This window comes from Hylaeus anthracinus, unplaced genomic scaffold, assembly GCF_026225885.1.
Source record: "Hylaeus anthracinus isolate JK02 unplaced genomic scaffold, UHH_iyHylAnth1.0_haploid 11982, whole genome shotgun sequence".
Lineage (NCBI taxonomy): Eukaryota > Metazoa > Arthropoda > Insecta > Hymenoptera > Colletidae > Hylaeus > Hylaeus anthracinus.
Window position 1 is genome coordinate 5892574 of NW_026534330.1, and position 27258 is coordinate 5919831.

The 27258-nt window shown below is 38.0% G+C and overlaps 1 protein-coding gene across 3 annotated transcripts in view; it reads right to left on the reverse strand.

Annotated features, from left to right (window-relative positions):
• LOC128886345 (neuronal acetylcholine receptor subunit alpha-7-like) overlaps positions 1-27258 on the reverse strand; it is a 454660-nt gene that overhangs the window by 103193 nt on the left and 324209 nt on the right. For all 3 annotated transcript variants that reach the window (XM_054141148.1, XM_054141149.1, XM_054141147.1), the window contains one exon: positions 10942-11084. In XM_054141148.1, coding sequence (XP_053997123.1) covers positions 10942-11084 — 143 coding nt within the window. The remainder of the gene's footprint in view (positions 1-10941; positions 11085-27258) is intronic.

Here is a 27258-nt window from a genome sequence, read left to right on the forward strand (position 1 = left end):
CCCCCCCCCCCCCCCCGATAAACTGCAAACGAACCGGCACCAAACGAGTTTCTGCTCAGCATGCAAATTATTCCGGACGTCATGAATGGCGTTGTTTGCCGCGTAAAAAGCAACGATTTTCACCTGTCGATCGATAACCCCTGGGAAATTGGTTTACCCCTTTTTTCCCGATGTCCGCCTCAGTTTCTCTACATTCGACTGATCGTGTAACACGACTCGTTCACGTGGAATCAACGATACCAGAAAGGTGTAGCTGCATAGATGGAGCGAGTTACGCGAAATGCATCAAACTAATTGCCCCGCGACGCACCGGCTGGGGATTATTAGTCGTAATTGTACGTAACAAATGCATTTCCAATCAGGAAAGGGAAGGGGAAGAGTAAAGGAGCCTGAAACGTGATTTCTCAGCTTGATTTGGAATTATTAGGTTGACGCGTGTTCTTCGTGCACTCGAATCAGTATTAAAAGAGAATTAAGTATGAAATATTCTTACATTCTGTGGGAAATGTAATGTAAAAGTAAGAACTGGAAAGCTTATATATTATTCCTAATAACACAACAGATATTGGCATATTTTGAACTGTATTGCCAATCTTGTCAAAATCTCGTCGAGAGCTCGTCGAGAACGAGATCATATATTCTAAATTGTCGAAAATTCGAGATCGATATGCATGTTTCGAGATTTTTCGAGATCAAGATCGAGATCGTAAAAATCTCGTCTCGTCTCGTGCGCATCACTATAGACGATAAAGTGAAGATCTACAGAGATGTGCAGCTCACTAGATCGGGTGCAATAGTAACTGGAAGGTTGACGGGATTGGAGGAGACGTAAATGGGGTTCAGCGGGGTTGGAGGAACGATGGGTTGCACATAGACGCTAAACCATGTATTAGAAAATAGAGGGAAAACGGGGAGAAATGTTTGAGACTTTTGTAGATTTGAAAGCATTCGACAGTCTGGACAGAAAGATACTATGGAAGGCGTCGTGGAATAAGGGCGGGGAGGTGGGGAATGATAAAAAGAAGAAAGGATGTGTACAAGAAAACTAGTTGCAGAGTTAGAGTCGAGATGGAACGTTGGAGAGATTTTGGATTGGAAAGAGGATAAGACGCGGGGATGTTCGTTGAGCCCAATCCTATTCAATCCATATGTGGTAGACATAGAAACAGTTCTGAAAGGGGGCGGGGTGTGTGTGTGGGGGGGGGGGGAGAGTAAGATGGAAGAATAGAAACAGGAGAAGAAAAATATGGACCTTCACATACGCAGTGACGTAGAGTTACTAGCAGACAAGATTGGGTAGTAATTCATTATTGATAATTATTTTTGTAGTCGATAATAATATATGTATATACGTGATTGTTGAAGTGATTATCACTGGAATTGATCATAAAGTCGTTTGTAATAATTCGATGAAAGATTTCTTCAGCTTATCAACTTGAAATGCAATTACAAAATTCTAATTAAAGGAATAAATTTGAAAATAATAATTTTTTATTTAAATACGTTATATGATCAGATGAAATGCGCTAAATACAAATTTTATTTCTGTATTCGTCTCATATTCCATTAATTTTCATCAACTCACATACGCGCTCGTTATTCGATGCATTCATATCCTTCAAAACAGAATTTTTGAATATGATACTATCCCTATAAGAAGTGTAACCATTTAGTAATTAATGGCTAATGCGTTGATCGTGTTTAATGACTACTCTCGTTTTCATCACTTGTGTTAGTCATTACTCTAATTACCAATCATTCTGGTAATCAATCACTGGTTTGATTACTCTTGATTACGGATTACCCATTGTCAAATACTTCATGAAACTAAGCTAAATTCTACAAAAAAGGGGTAAGAAAAAAAAAGAAAAACGCGAAAAAAATTAAACGAAATATATTAAATCTAGTACCCAAAAAATTGCAAGTATTTCTGTAAAATTACGCTATTTTTGGTGTCCAGATCAAATATGCTTACGCACTTCTCTATAATCGAGTATTTCACCATCGAATGGACTTAGCAAACAATTTGTTTCCGATTACCTTGCACTAATGGAGAAAATACACTGACTAATCGATCAGCATGAAACAACAATGATCACTTGAGAACTCCCTGAAGATTGCTGACGTGTAATCAGGTTCTCGTTACGCTTGCAAGAACTGCTCGATATCGCGTGGCTATAACGATGCGTTCATTACGAGATCGTGCAGTGGATCGTTTCTGCTCAAGTAACCTAAGCGTAGCGATTTAAGATGAAGAATTTTAGCAAATTGGGTAATAAATTGTAAAACTACGCGGTGAATAACGCCATTCTCTTGTGATCCTTTTTAGAAAATAATTTAATTGGCAAATTAATCATCTCGAATTAACATTATTGTTATCAATAGTATCATTTTGCAACATTATTTAACCGCAAAAATTTAAAAAGAAATTTCTAGGATACAGTAGACAACAATGTAGATATAATATTTAATTTTACAGAATGGAATTTTTAAATTTCACTACAACTACGTTTCATAGTTACTCGAGGAAGTTCCAGCGTGTCTCCCTTTTCCAAATTTTCGCCATTTAGGCAACGTCAAGGCAGAGGCGGGAATTCATATTAACTTTAAAACTTTTTAAGTTAAAAATTCGTATCATTTCGAAGATTCTTTCAAACTCTCGAGGAAGGAACATAGACCAATTTAGAGCCTCTGATAACCATGAAACATGCCATACAAGTAGCGTATGGAAGAGTATAAAACATACTTTAGCTGTATTCATGTAAGGAGGGTGAAAACTTCCTACAATGTTGTAAATGAAATAACTGTTTAATTACCTTCTGTGAGACTGTCGACGTGTCTGACCATTGAAGTACCCATACTACTTCATATTACTGAACTTCGTAAATATGTATGAGAAAAATATACATATAAATCTGTAGTGGATGAAAACTTACTTCAATATTGCGAGTGAAAGCACTGTAATTAACTTATGTGCGACTATCGATGTGACTGACCATTGATGTATTCATACTACTGAAATTCATAAAATTCATGCATACACGTGTACACAAGAATTTGAACTCTTTCTAATAGTCTTAACTGATGAATACTAATATTAAACTCGTATAATAATGACAGTAACACGTGTCAAATATTCTTCAAGCCTTCCCCATTTATTAAATCAGCAAATGTTAAATGTGCGATCCCCTTCTCGCTGTTCCGCTATCATAATCGGATACAGTTTCCGCGTCCAACGTTAATCGAATACCCGGAATCCGGCGTCCTTCTCTGCCTCGGAATGTGGCCCGCGTGTTTGTTATAAATTTCTCCAGTATTTGCCATTCGGTAATAGCCCCCATAACGAGGGTTGCGCCGCATTTCCTGCGGGCTGGGTACGAAATCGCCGACGAAATCACGCTAGCCTGGATAGCACGAGTAACGAAAACTGACCTACGAAATTTGATACAGCGGAGGCAAACCCTCCGGAACTTCGGTGCTCGTCTTTCCCCCCATCCCCCTCTGACCCAGGATTTCAGAGATCTCTGGGTGGTACGTGTCAGCCGGTTCAGTCACGCGCCACCGCCTTCTAAACATAAGATACTCGACATGTGTTCGAAAGAGGAAGGAACACACACGGAACGATATACGAATTGGTAGCCGCGAGGAACCGCATTCCCGACCATAAATCGCTGTTAGCGACAACCTCGATCCTTGGTTTAATCCTTATAGACGCCGCGGCTATATATTATTCAACCGCCACGTTTTGCATATTTTCGTCGCCCTCGCGATCTGTGTTTGTTCTCGAACTCATGATTCCAGTTGGGCATTCAGACGGGGTATTTGTATTTCGAAGATTTACTGCCTGACGTTTGGGTTATGCAAACAATTTAATCTTGTGGCATCGACACGGTTTTGGAGTAACGCGACGCTTATTTTGTAGGGAGGACGGGGGTTGGAAGGGAACCGGTTTGGGGCTTTTTTCTTAGAGGAGAACAAGAAAGAAAGACTGTGAAACAGTTTCATTATCGACGTTAGTTTCCTTATAAAATGTTATAACGATGCTGCTGTTCGTCATTTATTGGCTGAGTTAAATGAAGCGTATCTTTTTACATTTAATTTCGATATTGCAACTCGACCCGCCTGGGATAATATCGATTAACCACTAATCGCTAGGGTGGTTTGCTTCGAATCACGTGACGTTGATATTTCGTTTTAAATTGATACTTGCGCGGAATCGAACGCTCGACAAATCCACGTCGTGGTCGCAATTTGCGCTAAATAATTTTCAGATCGTGCACGAACGACGGAAGTGGAACAGGGGATGAAGTAAGGGGAATAAATTCGCGGAGACGGTTGCGGCCTTACGGGTCACACGTTCACAGCCTTCGGATGTAGGGTAAGTTACAGGCGCAGTGGAAAAGTCGGGTTATACAGATCACGTATGGCCTGGAATGGACGAGTAAAGTTTCGGGATTCACTTTCCACCCCCTCCCCCTCTACATCCGGATGGTAAGCCAATTTCAGCTATAACAAATACCGTGAGTTAGTTACAGACGGTGAGTTTACCGCGTGGGAAACAAAGAGCAGTTAACACCGATAGAATTTTCGACAAATGTGTAAAGTACGTTATTGTCTTGGCACCTAGCGTGCCCGTGCCATTACGTGCAACGGAATTTCGGAATAGTCCAGAGAACGAGCGAACCGTTAAATGGAAGCAATCGCGTAGCGGAGACAAAAAGAAACTTCGTTCGTACCGAAAATACTTGGCAGAAAAATAAATTGGTAAGGAGAGACGCAAAATAATTTTTTATGGTTTTCTGATAATAATTTTGTACTTATTATTCAACCTCGTGTCAAATATAAAATATATTTCCGATACGATACAAGCAACGTTCGCGAGCAACCATAATTCTGTAAAAATTGACTATGCAAGAAGTTTGCGGTCATATGAGGGATCCATAAAGTGGCCTTCTCCGTCTCTGTTCTAGACATCTAAACGACGGTGCATCGTGTCGGAGGCGTTCTCGTTTGCAGGGTCGGTGGAAAAAGGCAGCCAAAAATGCCGTAAGCACACGGAAAATTAGATATCACCCGGCGCAGACAGTTAATTCGACGTATGCCGTCGCCCCCCTCGAAACTTTTTGTAGTACGTGACGAGGCATAGCAAGCAGTGCTACGAAATGCAGTTCACCGACGGTGCTCCGCTGTTGCCTGTACACGTTGCGCATTTCCTACTCGAACAAATCCACTTTGCAGCCTCCTTTCTGTACCGTCGCATCCTTGACACTATGCGTCACCCGTACGAATCCGCCATGGAAATGAGAAACCGATACCGAGAGGAATCTTTTCGACTTTTCGACTAACCCCCATCTGCCGCCATTAACCGAACGCCTTTCACGCGAAATTGGATTCCATTCCGAGCTACTCGTGTTTCTCCTGCGACCTTCCCAAGATCCACGACTCCTTTGATGCGACTACACGTCCGTCGAGTTTTATTTCGTCTGGCAAACAGTCCGTGCTCTTCTGACCCCTAATGTTCGGATTTGACGTTTTCTGATTCGAACATTCCAGAGGAAATCTTCATGGAAGGACGCGAAACATTCTTTGAACCGGACTAATGCGGTTACTAGACAGTTCTATTGGGTTCATTCGTGAGCAATTCATGTATTTCAACTTACAATTTATTTTAAAGTTTCTTATTATATGATAATTATTAAACGATTAATTAATATTCAAGCTAGACTGATAAAAGTTCTCTATGTACGCATCATACGTCAAGAAGACAAAACCTTTGGAAAATGGCGAAAGAACAGAGTAAAGAAAATTAAATAAATTATCGACAACGAAATAATGAAAAGCACATAGAAAAAAAAAGAAAACTATGAAAGAATGTAAGACAGACAGAGAGGGAGAGAACACATATTGATTTAGCAAAGGTAATTTCTTATCGCTGACGTCCCTACCTTTACACAATATAATATTCTGACAACGATCAACTGCCACCGTTTCAACCAGTTGTGATTGCAAGCTACAACTCGCGAAAAGAGCATTCCTCGGGAAATTTTCAGGCCATGTAAAATTCATAATACGATCCCTGAAACCACTCTGCCTTCAGACTCTCCAACGATGTCCTTTAGAGCCATATTTTTTAAGACTATCCGCAGTTTAAGCAACGGAAAGGTTTCCCCGATGCTTGCAAATTGAATTTCAACGGTAGCTGGCGCTCTCTTCTAGTTCTATTTCTCGAGACTTCAAAGCCATCGTTCGGAATTCACTCGCGGCACCGCCGTTACCTTGATTTCGTTTTTTCGTCTCAAAAGGATCGCTCTTTAGCAAACCCTACCCGTGCTTCAAAGAATTTATCCTTCGCGTTGGCATCGCGGAGGGGCACACGTGTGGTCTGAGAAGAGATTCTGATTCGCACACGTGTACTTACAGGCGAAATGGTAAATTCCTCAAAGAAGGATCACTTTCAATCACGTTCGAAGAAACTCAAGTAATCAATTCGACTTTCCGAGGGAGATAGAATGGCCTGAACACGGATATGCACTCGATTCCCCGTAAATCGACGATATGAAATTGTGGTCGGTATAACTGCTTGTTCATTTTGTATTGATTTTTATGGGGAATTAGTTGAATTGCTTTCATGAAAAACATTCTGCTATTTAAATAATAATAATAAATTGATCGTAAAGATTTTTTACGGTTTTAGAGTAAGTCTGGTTGTTTCGGAAGTCAAAGTGCAGATGTACAATTGAAAATTGTACGATATTTTTTCTTCATCGACACGTTTCTTTTCCAAACGTTAACCTAAAAAGAAGCCTTGTTCTGCAAGTTGTAAAGAGCGTTTTGATCACCGGGATCATTCTTCTGCAGGGACAATCGAGGTTGAATTGCGCGAACGTATTCTGTAACGGTCTCGTCGCAATAGCTTTTCCAGGTTTCGCTGGAGTTGTGAAAATGTTTTGAAAAAGGCGCGGTAGACTCAAAACAGTTTATATGAAACGTGATTCCGTGAAAGAATTATAAGCAATCATAGAGGAATAACGAAAAATTATTATTTCTAGTACTACGATACTAATATATCGATCTAAAGTATTTTTATTTTCAATACCTTGATCCCTTGAGCCCTGCATACTGCAGTCCTTACAGGAATAAATCTAATTACTACTACTTTCAATTACCTTTAATAAGCGCGTAAAGTGTATTTGTATTTCTTTCTATGTTCTCTATGCTTTCCAATGCTAGTGAAATAATATAAATTTCGGTAATATTTTTTGAAAATTGTTTTTGGAACAAGTATTTAATTTTTATATTCCCTGTTATTATTGTTCTTAGGTATGCATTATTCTCTTTCTTAAAATTTGTATGGATTTGTATAATTATTGTTGTCCACAAAATTATAAAACACAATTAAAAAATAGGAACTCAATTGCCCTAAATGAATTTTCTCGCCGAGTGACATTCTAATAAATGTAAAAGCTCACATTTTCGTTGCCCAGCCGTGGATGAGATATAAAGAAATTTATGTCGCAAATTCTTTGAAAATATTTTAAGTCTGAAAATGGGTTGCGGGTAGTCATATTCGTAAAATCGCGCAGAAAAACGTGGACCGTCGTCGTTGAAAATTCTTTCAAACCATCTAACTAATGCCGTAGTATTTCTCAAAAGCTTTCGAGCGGCAAAGAGACCTCCATTAGAAGCATCACGAAAATAAATGGGTGCTAATATTAGGATGAAGTATCCTTGGTGTTCGTATAATTGAATGCGTAAGTGGTCGAACACGAATCTTTGGACGTGATTAAGTCCTGGGAATTCTTTTCTTAAGGCAATGATCACCCATCATTCTTCATTCCCTTTTTCTTCGTTTCAAATTTTATTGTGCAGACTTCTACTTTTATATAAAATTAATCTCACGTGAGGTGAATTATGTTTTACTTTATCAGTATTTAATGCACACCGGTTCAACAAATTTAAGTAGTTGAACTGATTAATAGATTGAAAAATCAGAAATTTATTACGATTAATATTTTCCAAAGTTCATGAAGTATTTAATTTCATATTGTTCCTAAAGGTGTACCAGTAGAAAATTGCAATTTTTATTTCATAAACCTTCAAGTTCCAACAATTGAAAAGCACATTTCGATCCCCTGTGACGTCAGAACTCAGGATAAACATAAATGACGTTTACTGGAAGAACTAATCTCCACGCGACAATGGTTGTATAAAGCTCGAGGCATGATTATCCTGAGTGTAGGTTAGTAAAAACGTCAAGCATAATCGATTCGCGAAACTACGTTTATTCACGAAGCTAGCACATTCTCAGACAAGGGACCAACCATGAGGGAATGCCCTAAAATATATTGCAGGCATTGACGATAACGGTATAACTTTCTCTTACATGAGGGAAACTATTCGCATGGCGGTATGCGCACACGTAGAGGACAAAGAAGCTTGGTAGTCGTCGGTACTCGGTTGGTGAGCTTTGGACCTCGACTAATCTTGAAGCTAAGCACAGTTCTATGGCGGATGGGAGAGATTCGTTTCTTCAACAATAAGGGTGTACGACTAGAACTGCGGTGAAAGGCTTTCAGGGAGCTTTGATATTCTATTATTCAATAAAACGCAAATGGCATGGAATACACTCGACTTGAATGAAAGTACTAAGGATTACAATTAAACAGAAATGATTTATCTGATTCAACGTATATAAAGATTAAGTTCAGTTCAATTGTACAAGAATCATGTGAACATAATGGGTTTGCAACATAGGGCTTTAGGATATTGTTTTCTAATAACGAATGTATAACTGTCAGCGTTGTCATGTTAATTTGTCATCATGTATACTTTAATTTAAAATTAAACATTTTAATGAATACTAATGAATGTTTGATTAAAAAATAAAATTCCAAAGTCTTTTTTGGAACAACTTCAGAAGCCCATAGATATCGCAATACTAGTATCTATCGAGATCCTCACTAGAAAACTAATGATAATACCGATACTAATGACAGTAAACGAACACTGGAAGTATACGAATCGCCATTGAAATCGTTAAAAACTTATCCGCCATGTAATGCTCGGTGGTGCTGTGCGCTTTTCTATGCGGTCGTTCCGGTATAGAAAATCAAAAGCCGATTCCTGGTCTGAATTGTAATGGTCCTATGGGAAAAGGTCACGAGGCCGAGGAAAGGACAAAGGGGGACTGGAAAAACGGGAGTCGTTGTTGGACACAGGGAACGATAAACGGCGAAGCGGACGCGGCGAAACAATAAGAGGGCATATTTGCCCGTGCTCGTTGCACGTTATTTAGGAGCGGTACGCGCCATTTGTATTCCGGTGCACGCGTGCACTACGAAAATTCGCGATATTGCCACCCCGACGATGATACCGGGCGTTCCTTTCTCGTGCTACTTGCGATCGCAATCACGTTTCCAGAAATTAAAAGTTCCCTGATCGAATTCGACACTGTTTTCGAACGGTCGCCCCTTCGATTAGCAATTTCATCCGGTCTCCTTTAAGGAAACAATTTCAGTAGCACGTATCTGAAGAATCGTAATACACTGAGCCAAATACTAATAGAAAACACTCCTTAGCATTGAAGAAAATAGAATAGAAGGGCTAATTTTGTCGTAGCGATAAAATAACGCAGTTTTGGATACGTGTGGAAATGTAAATGATTATTCTTTTATTTAGTAAAGAGTTTGTCTATTTGTGTTTGACTATTTTATCTTTAAATACGTCGGAAAATGTTACACAAAAATGAATCGCAATATTATTTACTGCTTCTCTTGCTATAATAATTTCACGCGAATGTTAATAAATACTTCTAGTGGTACTATATCAAGTGGATCAACTTCTCAAGTGACTCTCATTTTACTATTTTAGTAATACATTTACTGTAGAACGTCGAAACGTAATTGAAAACTCGATTCTGGTTCTCGACAGTGATCGATGCGATTAATTTGAAAGGTTGCGAATGATTCTCCGATACACTATCGCTCGGTATGCACAACTTTGATATTGATGATTGAAAAGTGAACACGGAAATTTTTTCTCCGATGTAAATACGCGAACTATATTTTTATCGCGTTATCTGTCGGTTATTGAAATATCAATACGCCCAGGCTTTTCCAAGGGAAATTTTAAAAAGGGCCATTTCTCATCGTTTAGAAAATGTAAAGTGTTACTATAAATTTGCCGTGCAATATTTAGTTAGGGAAAATGGGAGCAATCAAATTTCACCTACCTTTTTGCTTACTGTCACAATTCAATCCTGACCCTACGACTATTACATAGGACATATTGTACTGCAGTGTTGATAATCAATCATTTTTATATTTAGTAGAATTTTTGAAGCAAGTTCAGAGAAATTTTTCACTATCTGATGTTAGAATTACTTTCAATACAGTAAGGTGACAGAATTCTGGACATTTAAATTAATCTTTCTTTGCTCCCTTCTTCCTTGTTGAAGCCTAAAGTTGATAGAATATTGAAAATAGCATACTGGGAGTTCCGTAAACTGTTAACAATTCTAACAACTTTTTTTCGAGAGGAGTACTGTACTCATTAAATCATACTACAAGAACATGCAAGAAGTAAGAATAATACTTTTACTAACATACTTAATTCTAGATCAGGATTGGCAGTATAATTATTTAAGCGCACGGCGAGCACGCAAACTACTGGCGCTACTAGCGTGTTCGCCGTGTGCTGAAATAATCACAATGCCCTTTTCTAGATAATAGACAGAAAATCGCATGCAAAAATATGAATTACTACTACTCGAAGTAAAATCAGCAGAAAGGACGTTCTGTCTATTGAAACACACTTAACTCGCACACGGGATGATCGAGTACATTTCGAGCTATGGTCTTGCTGTGCAGTGTGCGTGTTACGTAGAGAGAATGTCTTTTATGCGTCACAGAGATAGAGTTGAGGTTGATAGTCTGAACTTACAACGTCGATTATTTGCATAAGTGTAAGGCCGAAACTCAACACGAGGGGGTCGGACTCATTGCCCACAGGACGCTCCAGCACGTTGTACGTATCCAGCAGGTCGTTTAGCAGCCGTTTCTCGTGTAAACCGCCATTTACCAGCCCTAACCAATTATCATTTTTCAATCATTATTGTGCAACCAGGTCTTTCGAACACTTTGAGCCACGACCAAGCTTGATGTTAATGTAAAGAAAAGGTTAAGGAACTCCTGTTGCTCACCAATCGATAAAGTAATTTTTCTAAAAGTATTGAATTGTGTTGTATTCGATTAAGTAGGGCATCAAAGTGTGGGCGTGGTTCAAAATGTAGAGGTTCAGGACTACCAATGCTCTTCTTCAACAAGAATGCAACATACGACACAAAGTCTTCTCTTTTAATTTTCACAGAATACCTCGATTCCTAAATATTTGTAACATCTTTACAATGGAATTGATCAATAAAATGAGTGAACTCTTTAATTTGATTTTGTATCATAAGTACCAATAAAATATGCCTATTCGAGTTTGCAAATTGTCATTTCCTTTTTAATTTATTAATCCGATAATATATGAACCATATAATACACGATGATACGACTACTATATGTATCTTTCATTCTAAAGAAACTGCAAATACAACACGCTATAGTTTTCAGCATATTCTTATTATGTAAAATAAATAATTGATAATACCAAATCAAATAATATATACGTAATTCAGACAGGAATATTAAAATTCTCATGCGTGCGTCCGACCTCAAAATGATCGAATCGTAGAATCGACTGTATTATCGTTAACTGGCCCTCGTCCTATCATTGTCGCATCGAAAAGAAATGAAAAGAAAAGAAAAATAAAGACGATACAAATTTTTCTCGAGTTTCCTCAAGGACCATTTATCTTCCTTCGATTTGTCCCCAGTCTCTTTCTCTCTCTATCTCTCTCTCTCTCTTTCTCTCTCTGTTCGGTATTTTGCAGAAGTCAACCTACGGTAAAGTTCTGGACTGCTTCCCGCGAATATACAACTTCGTAATCTCTCATTTTCCCCGGTTTCCTCCCTCGCCACCTTTCTTTCTCTCACTCTTTCTGTCTTTCTGTTACTCTTTGTCGATTTCGTTCCTCTTTCCTGTTGTACACAATACGCTTCTCGCAACATCTTATTCCGCGAAGCAAGATGTATCAAGGACTTCGCAGTAACATCATTAGGTACGTCACGAGACATGAAGTTGTAATCCATCATGAGGAGGGATGCAAACCGTGACGAAAACGGGACACGCTATTCGCTAATAATATCAGAGACGAGTGATTTGCTTTCGTGGAAAATCTATGGGGTTTTCGCGAATGATTGATTTTTTAATAGGTTAGTCAGTTGTTTCGTTAGCATAATTAATTGCAATCCTACAGCATAAATTATGCAAACCTATTGTCTCACTAATAATAGCATTACCACAATATTTCACGAAAAGGATGAAAAACTTGTTTAATCATCCGATTAAATACGGGATATCCGAGCGCAAAGAGTTAAAGTATTATTAACGACAGAATATATTAAATAACTACTAAAAAACCTTCAATTTGAATCGAAGATTTATTTTGTCTCCTTTTGAAGGTAATCTGCAACCATTTCAGCACCCTTGTACGAGCATGATAAATTATTCTACCTTGTCGGTGTAATTTCCAAAAATGATTTTACAAAACAATTGTCAAATGGAAACAGACGTACACGAAATAGTGATGGCTGGAGACGCATACAAAGCTGAAGTTTCACGTGGCTGTTAATTTCACCGAGACTCGCATTCTTATTTGTCATAACTTCACCACAGCAGCCCTTTTGAACGGCAATTCCAATTACGTGAATTCCATTCCATAAGGGAAATTTTCGCGTGCTGATCCGTCCTCGCATTTAGCACAAAGCGAACGGTATCGTTAGCGTTCGCGTTTGCTATAGCGAATGACCAGCATTCAGCATTCCGTACGCATATACATATGTTACGTATGCCCCTCAATATGATGCTCCCCTTTCAGAATACAAAGGCCGAAACCGAATTTTAAATTGTTCCGCCCGACATTCGTCGCAACACTCGTACTGGGAAAAAGTTCAGTCGAGCTGTGTCGCGTTCAATTTTGCTTCGAGACATTTGTTTGTTTTGTTGGAAATCATGTGCATTAAACCGTTAGCATTATAAGAGATTATTTAAATCTATTCATGATAGTTTTGTGTAGACTTTCTTAAATGAAGAAAGGAAAAATACATGTATGAATGAATAAGAAAAAATTTTATTGTGGAAAAATCAAAGCGGAATAATGAGGTATGTTGACCCTAATAACGATAACAATAAAGTCGTCAGATTATCAAGTAATGAATTTAATTTATATTAGATATATCCTAAAATGTGTCAGTTAGTTTTTCAACTAGTCCAAAAAAGTTTACAATTTTTCAGAGAAAAAATATATAGCCTTTTGAGTCACGAATCATTAGAAAAGAAGATAACAAATTTTTTTTTTTAAACAACATATTTAATATCACTTTTTATTATCAAAATAGTAACCTACATCACACATCTGTATCAAATCTTGGCGCCTAAAGCAAAACGTTTTTTTGCCTGGCAGTGAATGTGTTGAAGAGAGTAAAATAAAATTACGAAAAAAGAATAAATTTTGATTACACAATTTATCACGCCTTCGAATCAAATTAAACACCTCTTGCTTTCCGAAATAACTTGATAATCCGAACACACGTAACGGGAAACGTTAAAATTCCAATACCGCGAAAGTCGAGATTTATGCATTTTCTCTTTATTTTACAAAAGAAAAGTGCAATTCCATTATCACAATCGAACCATTTTCGCGCCGATAATTTTACCGTAGAACGAAGTCCGTTTTCAATTAATGCGGCGTTCCGGTGGACGAAACAATAGGGTGCAATCGACCCATTTTCATTAACACGATCGTATTTCATAAGACGTATTTCGTAAACGCTGCATTAGTAAATAGGGAATGAAGACCAGACAAATTTTTATGCTGACTCCGGTGAGAAACGGTGTTAGGTTTACCATCTTAATGTGCAATCAAATAATTTTCGAGAATTATTAATTAGATTGGATAAAGTTTGAGAGTCTCTGACATGAACAAAATGTCAACAATTAAACTTTATCAAGAACCATTCCAATTCGTTAATTCGAAGATGAAAAACCTCCAATGAATTTGAATTAATTATCAACTATTTAATTGTTAATCAATCCAATACCATACATTATTTTTTTTGTCATGGCTAATTTAAACCGTTACGTTATTGCTAGTTTATGTACATAAAGTAGAGTCAAATAAAATTATTACGTGCATGACATCGGCCTCGGATAAAAGCTTTTCGATACATAAATTACCTTAGTTATATTGCCAGAGAAATTTCGAGGAAGATATCTATATATTTTCCAAGGTAGTTTTCTCGTCACGTTCCGTCATGCTTAAACGGTGTTTATGGGATCGATTAATGGAGAGGTTGTTCCCGAGTGAAAGCTTTGAAATTCATACTCGGTCGTACGCACACACTTCCAGATTTATGATCCTATGGGGATGGATACCCTTTACCTAGCAGCAACGCAACGGATCAGACGAGGAAACTTTATAGACGTAGTCGGTTCGGCAAAACGAAGAAAGAAATCGCTGATCTGTTCGATCTTTACGATTTTACTGTTCGTCGTCGCGATGTCCTCCTTTAGGAGTTTCCAATAAGGACGTTAACATTTTCTTTCTAAGACTGTTGACCCTGGTGCAAGGAGTGCGAAAAGTACCTAGCGAATAATTAAAAAAAAAATATTAAAAATAGTTTGTGATTAGAAGTCTATTTCTTTTACTCAATTAGTTACCTTTTGTTCGTGCTCTTCTTAGTGCATCGATGCATAAAATTCAAATCCAATTTGGACCAGGTATTACCAGATAATAGATAACCAAATTGAGAATGAATATTGCACCGACCTCCACAATTTAATGTAGAACAGATATCGATTAATCGATAAATTATTTTCAAAATTCCCTCGTTTAGCTTCAATCTGCGTTCTAAATTTAGAAAGTAATCAAACAAGTTACGTGCCATGGTGTATTCATCCGGAAAATACAAACGATCTAGACTTTATCGGTTTTGTTAATAGTATCCATATGCAGTATCGTATTTACGTAAGTATCGCAAATTAACAACCGTAGTTTCCACGAATATAGTTTATCGAACAAATAAAGTAGCATCGCGACTGGCATCGTTGAATAATTTTCAAAGAAAAGAAACATCGCGATGCTTTATATACAACCACCCAAAGTACCGTGACATTTCCGACACACTGCCTAGCGCGGAATTCTTGTATCGCGAAACAGACTTATGAGGATTTGAATTATGACGCCAACAGGGACGCAACATTCCATATTTCCACCAGAACGTAAATAAAGATCAAGTCAGGAAGTTACGCTGTTCTGAACGTATCAGGAAAGAAATGGGTTCGGTGACGTTTCGCTTCCGGACGCGAAGATTTATCCCTTGCGAAACGTGCCGTACACGTTCTCGCTGTAAATGGCTGAAATGTCTATTTCACGTGGAAGGCTGACCATCATACATTGACATAGTACTCAGCGAATCCAAAAATATCTAGTGGACGAAATATTAGTATTTAGACGAAGTATCGGTATTTTTGTTGTCCGGAGTCTTTATAAATTTTTAATAAGAACAGTTGCTTGTCAGTTTCAATTCGAACATTGTTATTTAAATTAAAATACAATTTTTGAATTGTGGGATTATTTAAAATTGTAGATACTGAGGACATCTGAGACTAAAAATAAAGAAAAATATGGCTGATAGAAGTTCAGGACGAATATTTACTAAAACCGATTGTTATCATTACGGATAAAAATTGTCTCAGAAATTGGCAATGCACCTGCTAACAATTCTCTCAAAACAAATCTAAAAACGTTCCAAACGTAATTGTTACAAGACTGCTGGTTCTGGTAGAGGCTCACATCTTCCCGAAGTAATTTCCTATTACCCCTTCAAAAGGATATTGCTCAGCCGGAGATGAAAGCATTTTCGAACAATGCGATTCACGTGGTCGCAAAGGGACGTCGCAGTACGTCCGTGTAAAATTGTTTATTGCGGAAAACGTAACAAAATGCTGCTTCCTATTTCAGGAACGTGATCAAAGGGTCACACCTTGGCAATTTAAAAAAGTCCAGAATTAATTTTCTCCATTGGAACATTTAATGAAACAAATTGTTATACATCACGGTGATGAGAAAATATCCTCTATACTAAATCAGCGAATCAATGTTACAAACAAATTTTTAATAATGCAAAGATTAATTAATTCATTGAAATATTCGTTACGATACAATAAATATGTTTCACCATATAAAAATTTGAACGCATTTTCTTCTAATTAAAATTTTTGAAACAATATCAGTGGTAACTCTGATAATTTGATTAAATTCTGATTAAACATCGCCGAGATATTTATAATTGTATTGATTACAATTTGTGTACAGGCTCTGAAGATACGTCGAATAGTGGATAAAAAAGTGAGCCACGGGTGCAACAAGCCAGAGGGAATGATTGTTGTTTCCTGGTAATATTTCACGTCCAGTCAGGCACAAAGTAACGGTCTGTGGAAACGAGCAGTCTATAAGGTTGTGCCCTGCAGCCCCAACCCATCAGAGTTATGGCACCGGGCGGGATGGACGTGGTTGATTGTGCGGCGCACAGTAGGATATTTGCATCAAACAGTTGGCCACAACAATCTTTGTGCTTTGATCATATATTCTTGAAATAACCTATTAATTTATTCAGGTGTTTCACAATCAAAGGACGGTTTGCCAAGGACATGTCAAAGAAATAATTAATCGGGTTAACGTAAGCATGCTTACGTTTCGGCTACACACGGTTGAAATTACTTTTGCAATCTAAGAAATATGTGGATAGTTAAATTGGCACTTCAAAAACCTACAATTTTGCTATGTAGCCTTTTGCCTGCCTTCGTATTGGCACCTGCTTCCTTTAAACTTTTGTTTCTGCTTTTTTCTATATTTGCAAATGAATTATAATTTCCTCTTTCGTTAATCTCATACATTTATTCCAGCAGATAAATTTTAGTTGCACGAGTGTCGACGCTTCTGGACATTGCGTTAGTTTATCAAAAGTAATAACCAAATCGTTATAAATTCAAAAGAGATAGGACTTGAACGAATGTAAATAACCTCGGAAATTCATTGGAGGTGCTTTGACCCCGAAAGAAAAATCTTTATTGATTAACGAGTCCGCGGTATCTGGCGGAAATATCGCTCGAGCTTTGTTCAAATTTATACTATCGTCGGTGAAATTACAACGATGATAATTAGTAGATTCGCGAATTTCGTTTATTAAACCGCGGCACGGTTGGTCAGGCGGCAAAATTACTCGGCTGTATTATCGTTTTGTTGTCCATTACCTGGCACGTGTGCGACGATCGACATGCTAATTGAGTCCAGCGCAAACGTTTTCGTGTCAGAAAGCGTACCGCCGCGACGGAACCGTTCATTCACGGCCGTTTAGCATGTGTTAACGAGGAAGCTTGTCACGCACAAACTCACGCGCAGTCACGCAACGTCACGGTACAACGTCGCACACCGTTGACGATGCCACTGCTGACGCCATTCGTGACTTCTTGTTATAATTAATCGCTAATCTCAGAACTATTAAATGACACATCGTTTTGGAGATTTTCGAAACTTTGGTTTTTCGGTACAAGAACAGAGAACCGTCCTATTTTTGAGAGACAGGTAAATATTAGTTCACTGCAGATGAATTTAAAGCTGGCTAGAAATGGAATATTATACATTTTTGGAATTATTGTTGAGTAGAAGTAAAGTTGAATTTTAATATGTACTTTTTTAAACCAACTTGTCGCTGATTCAAAATATTTTTGTGAGATACGAACCTCTAAAATAAACCATGTGTTGTTAACTATACGTTATACGTCAGTTTATTTATTATTTAGTACCTGTATTATAATATTTCTTCGCATTGTACAGGCGTAACTCGATGACGAACTGTCCGTTACGTTGTAAATTAATGAAATGTTGCTACCTTGATGTTTTTTAAATGTATAAATGTACGAATGGCGTGTATACATATGCGATACTCTATTTAATTATACAGAATGTAATATATCTGAACGATCCCACTTTGAAGCAAGTAATTCGTGTAGCAATACTTATTGAACGAATGAAAGTCACACGTGTTCAATGACGAGTCCGGAAACCATGGATTCGCTTCAAAGTGTCCTTCGCAAATCCTCTAAAGTGATTACATAGCCATAGAACTCGTTACGAACACCGTCGCGGCGCGAAAATCGTCGTCCAAAGAAAGGGGTTGATTTAAAACTTCTGTTACTTGGCATGCTGGTGACGACGAACGGTTGTCCGCGACGTATTTTCGTGGAATGCAAACTCAATGTAGGAGCAGGTGAAAGAACCTGATTGCTTGTCTAACTAACGTCGACGCCATTTCCCTTTGTATTTTTAATATCCCAACTTCTGAATGTATTATACATTCGAATTTTCTAACTGGAAAGAGAGTGCCGGGATTGTTCCCTTTTTCGTACCAGGAATTTTTTAGAATATTATTCACAGAGACTTCAATTTATTAAAATTGCGTTAAAAATGTGTGTAATTAAAACTTTGGGTTATATTTAGAAGGGTAGGTATGGACATGTAAAAGAAAACAAAGGAAACATTCTTAATTAATTTTGGCATCACGTCAGGTACTATTAGAGTTATTTAACTAACGTCAAGAGTATAAAACTGACTTTAAATAAAGAAAGCGATACAATAATTAAAAGAAGCAGTAATCGATATGATTATAATTCTAAGGCCAAACACGATACTTGATTAAAACAGAATAGAGTGGCTTCATTATCAGTGGTGTTTTAACCTTCTCAATTATCTAGATAGTACGTATTTACGTGGAAACGGCCCTCATAAATGTTATCGTAGACAATGGAGAACAGAAATTAAATTGCTCATCCGTCGAGGGATGTACGAAACCCCAAATTCCCCTTCGGTGTAGCTAAATCGATTGCAATGTTCACGTAATTAGAAGCACCTTGACTCTCTTTTCTCGCTTAATCTTCCACCTCGAATTCTGTGAATCAGAAGCACTTCGATGTTCTTTTCCCACCTAATCGTCAATCTCGAATCCACCGTGGTGTTAATATCCATTAACCACGATGTAAATTTCAAAAGGCGCTCCGAACCATTCTACGAGTGCCCAATGGACGCTTTTCAACTAAATGGCTTCCTTCGTCCTTCCACTAAAATATTTCCCTTGGAACGTTAAATGGAGCATTGCTGTTAAATGTTTGGCTCGGCGTAAAAGCTAATCTTGCTTGGCTGACTTTTAATTCGTTAGCGTTTGCTTAAGGAACATTCAATAAAATATTATACAAGGGATAAAATCAACGAGAAAATTAAGCGAAAATTTATCTCTGGAATTATGTTCGTTCGTTTGAATATTTACTATAATTCAATCTTCTATTTTACTACAAAAATAAATGTATTAAGAATATACATATGTATTCGATACAACCCATATCCAACATTATTAGTTCAATTTTTTGCATAGCGTCTTTTTTTTTTTAATTTTAAATTTACCAGAACTATTTTATCGTTTCCGAATGCAACTAGAATCTTTGAGAATTTATTTCTTTATCTGTGACAATTTTCATCGTTGGCGCATCACACAGTGGTCACAATTAATACAAATTTAATTAGATATGACAGGATTATAGTCGCTTGAAACAAAAGCAGGGATCATCGAAACATTCTTCTTTTTTGAATGAACATCACCTGCAACGGAGTGTCAAATTTCGAATCTCTTGGAACAGATTTTGTGACAAGTGTGGAACGAATGTCCGTTGTTTATCGTAAACACGAGATACGTGGTTTGACGTGACCGTGTTATCTTGAACACGTCGACCGCCATACTAGCCTCGCGGGACCAGCAAGAATATTTGCTAAGACGTCACGTAGATATCCAGGAATCAACGCGGTATTTCACATTTTTCCAGACGGCGCGTCAATCCAAATTTTGCGACTGGAAATTGGAAACGAAAAACGCTGGAAGTGTTGAAATATTTGACATGCATCTATCCGTATTTTTTAATAGAAATTTTTTCTCTTAATTTACCTCTTTTAAGGAAGCTTTCTATTTATCTTCCACAATTGCTTGGAACGAACGTACATTAACCGAAAAAATTTCATCGTGAATTATTCTCAGCGTTAAAACAGCTGTTGTCTTTAAGAGGTTACACAATTGTTGTGTTCCTTGAGCGAGAGAATCGTTAAACGCACGTTGCACCTCAAGCTCGAGTCTTGAATTGCCTTAATCGAAGCGATTAAAACGAAATTAGAAATTTATTCCAGCCGAAAAATTCAAATATGCGGTCCACTAATGTTTATAAATAAGTGCCTATTAAAATTGTATCAGTAGTTGCAGAAAGACTTGGATTATACATCGGAATGTATTTATACTATTCATTCGAAATAAATCTTACCTATCTGGGGTGTAAATACGCGAGAGGAGAAAGCAACCTGTGTCTATGGCGAGAAGGTACGTAAACGTGACAGCAAAGGACATAAAATGTCCTCTGTGCAATCGGGATGGGAATGTTACATCTTTCCCTCGAAACTACGTTGCACTTGTGCAGCAATATTTCTTCCCGTATTTTCTCCCTCCGAGAAATGCTATGGCATCAGTAAATGTTTGCGATGAAGGGAACTCTGTTTCGACCTCATTAATTAACCTTTCCACGTATATATTCACACAAAATTTCATTAAAATCAAAATTTTCAGGTTCGAAAGCTTCTCGCTTTTTAATCTTTTTTTTTTCACTTTATATACTTGTTATAAAAATAGCTCTAAGCCAACGAACTATCATACTAATTTTATTAAACATTCCGAGCAAACACTATTTCAGTAGCTTTAATCCGTCTTCTGTCCCATAAAAGAGCCCAGCAATTGATTTATTAAATTCACGTCCTCGTTTTATAGGTATTAGCAGTTCGTTCATTAAAATGTTTATCAAACCGAGCGCCAACAGCGCGGTAAACGGCTCGAAAATTGCTTGTTGCGAACCCCCGTACGGCGTCGCTGTGATTTAGTCGACGGCTTCTGGAAATTGCATCACGTTTTTGCCGCTACACGAAAGAGGAAAAGTTTATCCTTCCTTAGCACGGAATCGCCAGAGAATGAACGGAATGTCTCCGATTCGCGTCGACGGAGACCCTTTTCGCGATATCCAGCTATCCCAGACATCGCGAGACTTAATTACTCATCGGAGTTTGTAATGTCTATGGGGTTCCGACTAGTATTAATTTGCGAGTGCATAATTGCTGCATTACGGATTTAGTATTCAGCACCCGTTTACTTCGATTCGCAATTAGAACGCTCGCGGAGCCATCAGAGACACCTGATCATTATTACCTTTGTCTCTGACTCCATGGACGTGTCAAGTATAAGTTTTGACAGTTGTAAAGATGGAGTATGAAAAGAATATACGTGTCCAATATCATTTCTTTCTCCAAGTTAAAATTAATTATTATATTGAATCACTCTCTATGCCTGATGTTTCTTTCCCTTTCGATGATTTTGAAGAATGGAAGAAGTACTGACTATTAATAAAATTCCAGAAAGAATTTCATGAACCTACAGGAGTCTTCAATGTTCAAATAGTTTCCAAGTTTTAATACAGAACGGATCTGGAGCGTCGGACAAATTGAAGCGATCAAATAAAGTCTTTTAAGTAAAGTGGAAACCAGTAATGAGAGAATGAAATTAAAGGAAGCAAATCTATGGAATTTTATAAAACCGTAAGTGGAATTTTGTTTCGTATTTTACGAGTATTTCAACCGTGCATTGTAAAAGGTACAGTTCATTTTCAGCTTGACTGAAATGAAAAGGGCGATCCTTCTAAGTCTGAAAAGAATTGAATGGGCGTAGATACTCACGGGCACGTTTACCGCGTATTCACTTTAACAGCGAATTCCCGCTTTATTGCGAATAAGTTTCTGCCATTCGGAAGCGTCGATTCTATCGCGAGAGGAGGACTTTTTAAACATTCACGAAGGGTTAATCAATTCTAAATGTTCCAACGAATTTACAAAGTCAAGCGTGCGAACTATTTTAGACGCGACGGACTCGGGAAAAGTAGACAGTCAAGCGGAAGATTCGCAACGGCGTTGCCAAAGGTTTTATTCGAAACAATTAGGAACATTGTTTGGAAATTAGGAAACTTTGAGAACTAATATAATTCTCTGCTGAGGTGTTGGTTGATTGGCACTGTCTCTTGCGAAGTTTTGTACTAATATAAACCTAACTTACTTTTAAGTTAAATGAAATGAATATTCTGATGATATAAAAAAATGTTCACTGGACAGCTGCAATATTCAGCCAAAGCATTCATAATATATCGAATATTATTGACATTCTGTGAATCAAATAAAAATTTTGTTACCGATATAAACAAATTTAAAATCAAAGGTCATTACAAAAATATGATCAAAAGAAAATGCTTGATGATAAATATTAATTAATTAAAGACACACAAAGAAAACGAAGTAAAAGGTTACGCATATACTGGATAAAGATCAGAGTTTGATTTACAGAGTGGAATATTTTTCAATGAACGAATAAAGATTGAACTGATTAATTGGAATAAAGGTCGTCAGTGAATCATTATTTGTTGGCGTTATGGTACTTTATTATATGTATAAAATTTTGCCTCTGGCAGCCGGTAATGCGTGCGCTATTACGCAGTTTAGTGAAGCGAATTTAGTTATGCACTGTATTTCAAGATAATTACGTTGCACTTGCAGTGCGTGCTTCCTTCCGTGAGTAATTTCACTCTGCACAGCAACAGAATAGCGATTACAGTAATTAAGCAAAGAAGTGGAAGCTCCCTTTCCGGAGCTGCGAGACGTACGGCCAAATCGCGTAATAACATTCAAGAAACGCGATGAATTGAATTCAACGTCGGTGAAGGCGGTCCAAGCAATGGAGGTGGTGTTCATAACAAAGAATCGTGCTCCCATTTTTTAAAACAAATGTGCAACTTATTTAATCGACCGAGAATAGAAGTTTTGAAACATTTCAGCAGTAAGACTGAAAAATAATATAAATTTTACAATTAGAGGTCTCTAAATATCGCTCAGATGTCTGGAAATTTTGCGAACGCTCTGTACTTGGACGCAGGTTTCATTTCAAAAGTTGGTACAGTCGCGGGCTGTAGATAGTTAAACAAGGCACTATATTGCTATGGTTGAGTGTACTGCTAAGGGGTGGTAAACGAAACTATGCACCGACTCTCTCCGCGGAGATGCATGTTTGCGAAGAGCATCGCCAGCAGCAGATGGCAGAACTTGAGAAAACAAAGTTCCCCAGATGGCTGTTAACTTAGCGGACAAAAATGTCGAATTTCCATACATGGCATCGGGATCCCTTATTGAGGATATATGATTACGGCTGAACCTAGCGAATCCGTAAAATTGATTTAACCCTTTGCGATCCTATGTACGTACCGTACAATGTACATCGTATATACGTGCGCGAAATCTACTGAAATCAGAAAATTCGGAGTGCAAAGGGTTAAGATTGATAAATAAAACCCGGCTGCTTTATTTTCATAATTTAAGTTTAACGAGCAATAGTCCTAGAATTGCTGAAACTTTAAAAGAAAGTTCTGAAGAATATTCACTAACATAATTTTATTTTGTGTTTATTTTACTATGTTTATTATATGCGAATTTTATTTGTGAATATATTGTACTTTATACAGGTAAATATAGAAACGAATTTTAATAATTTAACGAAATTGAATAATAGAATACAAACTTTTTAAATGGATACTAACTATATAATTGAATAAAGTTTCAACGCGAAGATCAAAGCAAGCCACTAGCAGACAAAGTAAGCTGTAAAAGTAAACTTATACCCGGAGCCGAAAAAGTAACGGGGCATAATAGACGGCGAATGATAAAGTGCCGTTTAGGGGCCAAGATTACAATCTACCACCTGTGAGCTTTAAGCTTCCTCTTTTCGTCGTGCGAAGTTTTCTAGTTTCCACCGTCCCCGTACATCCCTTAGGACTCACTGTCAACGACCATCAACCACCGCATCGTAATGGTTATTGATCCTGCACGCTAATCAATATCTAAGATTATCAAGGTAATAATAGCGTGTCATCAAGTTTAATGCGTAGACGCCCCCTTTGCAAGTTACACGATATATCGCACTGATAATATCACACTCGAAACCATAACAACCCACATCAATAATAAACCAACTACCAATAGATTTCCAATGTGCTTGATAAGGTTAATTAAAAAATCAATTTTACTATATGTACTATAGTACATATAGACTAAACCCTTCTTTTAGCATGATTGACGAGTCGTGGAGAGAAAATTGGATTTTTCCTAGGCTACATTTTTATAAATTTAAAAAATTCCTCAGGTTGCAAAATTGTTTGCATCTGATGGCTGTCCCTCAGCAGGAAAAAAAGTTATATCCCTCTGCAATAGCTACATAGTCAACTATCGTCACTTTCTCCTCATCTAGCTCCCGTACGAAGGAAAGCACGATTCAATAGTTCGTATCAACCACCGAAAAGCGGTGATGTAACCGTGAAGGGGAAAAGTCACCACCATTTCGCAGAGCTCGCTGTTTCCGCTTGGCTAGGGTAATACGTACGGCAAACAAACTGGAAGACGGCGTTACGAGGAGATAGCTGAACCACTGGGTCCTTCGACGAGGTCTCAAGCCGATATCGGCCGGCTTTGCTCCTCGTTATACTCACATTACACGGGTTCCACCGTCTAATAAAACCGAACCGTCTGGCGCAGCGGCCGCCACGAGTTACAAGAGTTACACGGAAGAATTGATCTCGCCATGGAAGGAACGAAACGTGGAATCTAGGGGGAAAAAAGGAGAACATCACCAGACGGGGCGAAACCGTTGATGCCATATTTCACAACGGTTCGGAAACAGTCGCCAAGAGACGCGAAACGACTGGCTGGCCGCTGGATCGATTTTCCAATTGAACGTGGTTATATACAGCTGGACACACAATAAGGGAAGGTTCGGTTTTGTGAACTTAAAAAAGAGCATTTTGCAGCTAGGTCAGAACCTGTGACTTGTAATTTTGAGGATTGGTCATTGGAATCAAAGTATGTCTGGTAGGAATAGTGGAGTTGAGAATATTTAAGATATTCTATTATATACCAAATTCCAAAATTAATGGTCTCTAGTATTTTATCATTTTAATTGAATTAAGTTTCTTTAGTGTGTTATAGTGTTAATCTAAAATTAAGGGGGAAGTTTTTCTATTCCTCTTCTTCGCGTTAAGTCCAGTTGAAATTAATCATTAAACTAATATTTACTTTCCTAAACAAGAATATTCATGACATCTTAATATCCACATTTAATATTACTCCATTACTCTATCGTGTATAATACTTTACATTTTACATTATAATGAAGCTTCTCAATTCCGCAAAAATTAAAGTTCCATCGAAGTAACTGAGCAATCAATGCCAACACCTTTGCAATTTTTTATTCCTGACGACTTCTGAACTCCGTTTTGGCAGGAATTTAATTATTGAAACTGCGACGAAAAGTGTTCCCGCGGATTTATCGATATTATTTTCCAGAGCGCTCATTTATTCCCGTAACGACTTTACGTGCATTCTTCTGAAGTATGGATTCTACTGTGTGGGAAGGGGGGGGGGTTAAAGAAAATGGCGTGCAGACTTCCACGATCGAGTTCGCTAAACTGCGGATTAAAGTAAATAAAATACGTCTTCGTAAAATGGAAGCTCCACAAAGAGAGCGGTTAAGATATCGACGTCGTGTGTGGTTTCGAACTCGAACCGAGAGAGCTACCTTTGGGCGAGTTACCGCTTGAAGAAAACGTTCTCGATACTTGATATAAATTCTGTCGATGCATTGACTCTTGCCGCGGCAAAGGCTGTCCGAAGTAAATTTCACGGAGGAACCTTTAGCTGGAAAACGTTTTAGTTTTCTTAACCGGATCGTGTGGGCAGCGAATAATGGTTTGCAAAACAAAGAAAACTACTGGGGGAGAATTTACACGAAGAATTTAAGAAAATAGAGAATTGATTGAGAATCTTAATTTTGTGGGTGATACTTCGATCTATTTTTGTAAAATAAAGATGATGTGAATAGAAAATAGTTGAAATTCCCTAGTTACGCGTTAGTCTTGTCGCAATTTGGATTTTACTCTTTCGTAAAATAAAAAATAATATTTACAAGCTTATATGTAGTATCATTTTCACAGAGATCTTTTTCCTAATCCTAATTGTCCTCAGAGCCATCTATAAAAAGCAACAGTGAATAATATTAGCAATACAAATTATGTTAGCCTTGTTCAATAATGTAGAAATACAGCCCAAGTAGATTTCTTTACTCTGTTATTTATTTTTCTCATAAACAAATTTCTTCTCGAATTTTCCAGAAATCCAATCGACGTTATGGACTTACAAGGATCAAGTAAACGATACGGCGACCGGTTACAACCGCGATTTGCATGATCATTTGATATTCAGCCTTACCGCGAAAAACAGAAACCAAGTTCGCTCGCCTGCGGTCTCCATTCGAGGCATAAAAGTTTCCAAATCCGGCGATCCAATATTCATCCAAACGAAAGGCGAGCACTTTCGGGCATTTTCCGTAATTGTGGGGTGGACTCGCCCTGTTCTCTGGAACTGCTGGGGGGCACTAATCCGCACTATTACAGAACTTTATCAGTTAAACCAGTCGGCTTCTGTTTGCCAGGCCGCGACGTTGTAACTACTCCCGCGCAGGTAACGCGGAAAAACCCCTGGAAAAGGGGTCAGTTTTGTGTGAAAAGTGTGAGCGGAAATCTAGGACGGTCCAATATAAGTCTTCCTGGGGATCTACGACGAGATAAAAATGTAAATGCTCGCACCGCCGGGGATAATTCCTCTCAATTTTAACGATGAAGCGCGTTAATGTCTCCGCGTGAATTCGCGCCGCGATATTCTCTAGTTCGTTAATCTAATTCGCCGATGAAATTTGACCTGTTTTCACGCTTTACCTCGCACGGAAACCTCCGCAGGAGGAACGAGGCGAATATGGCTCAGGTTTTTCCTGCAATTTGATTACGGTTATCGGACACGAGCGAGCCGCGCGATAGTCCCGCAAAGAGGATCAGGCGCCCTTTTGGATCATGAATTTATTTCACGGATTTTGC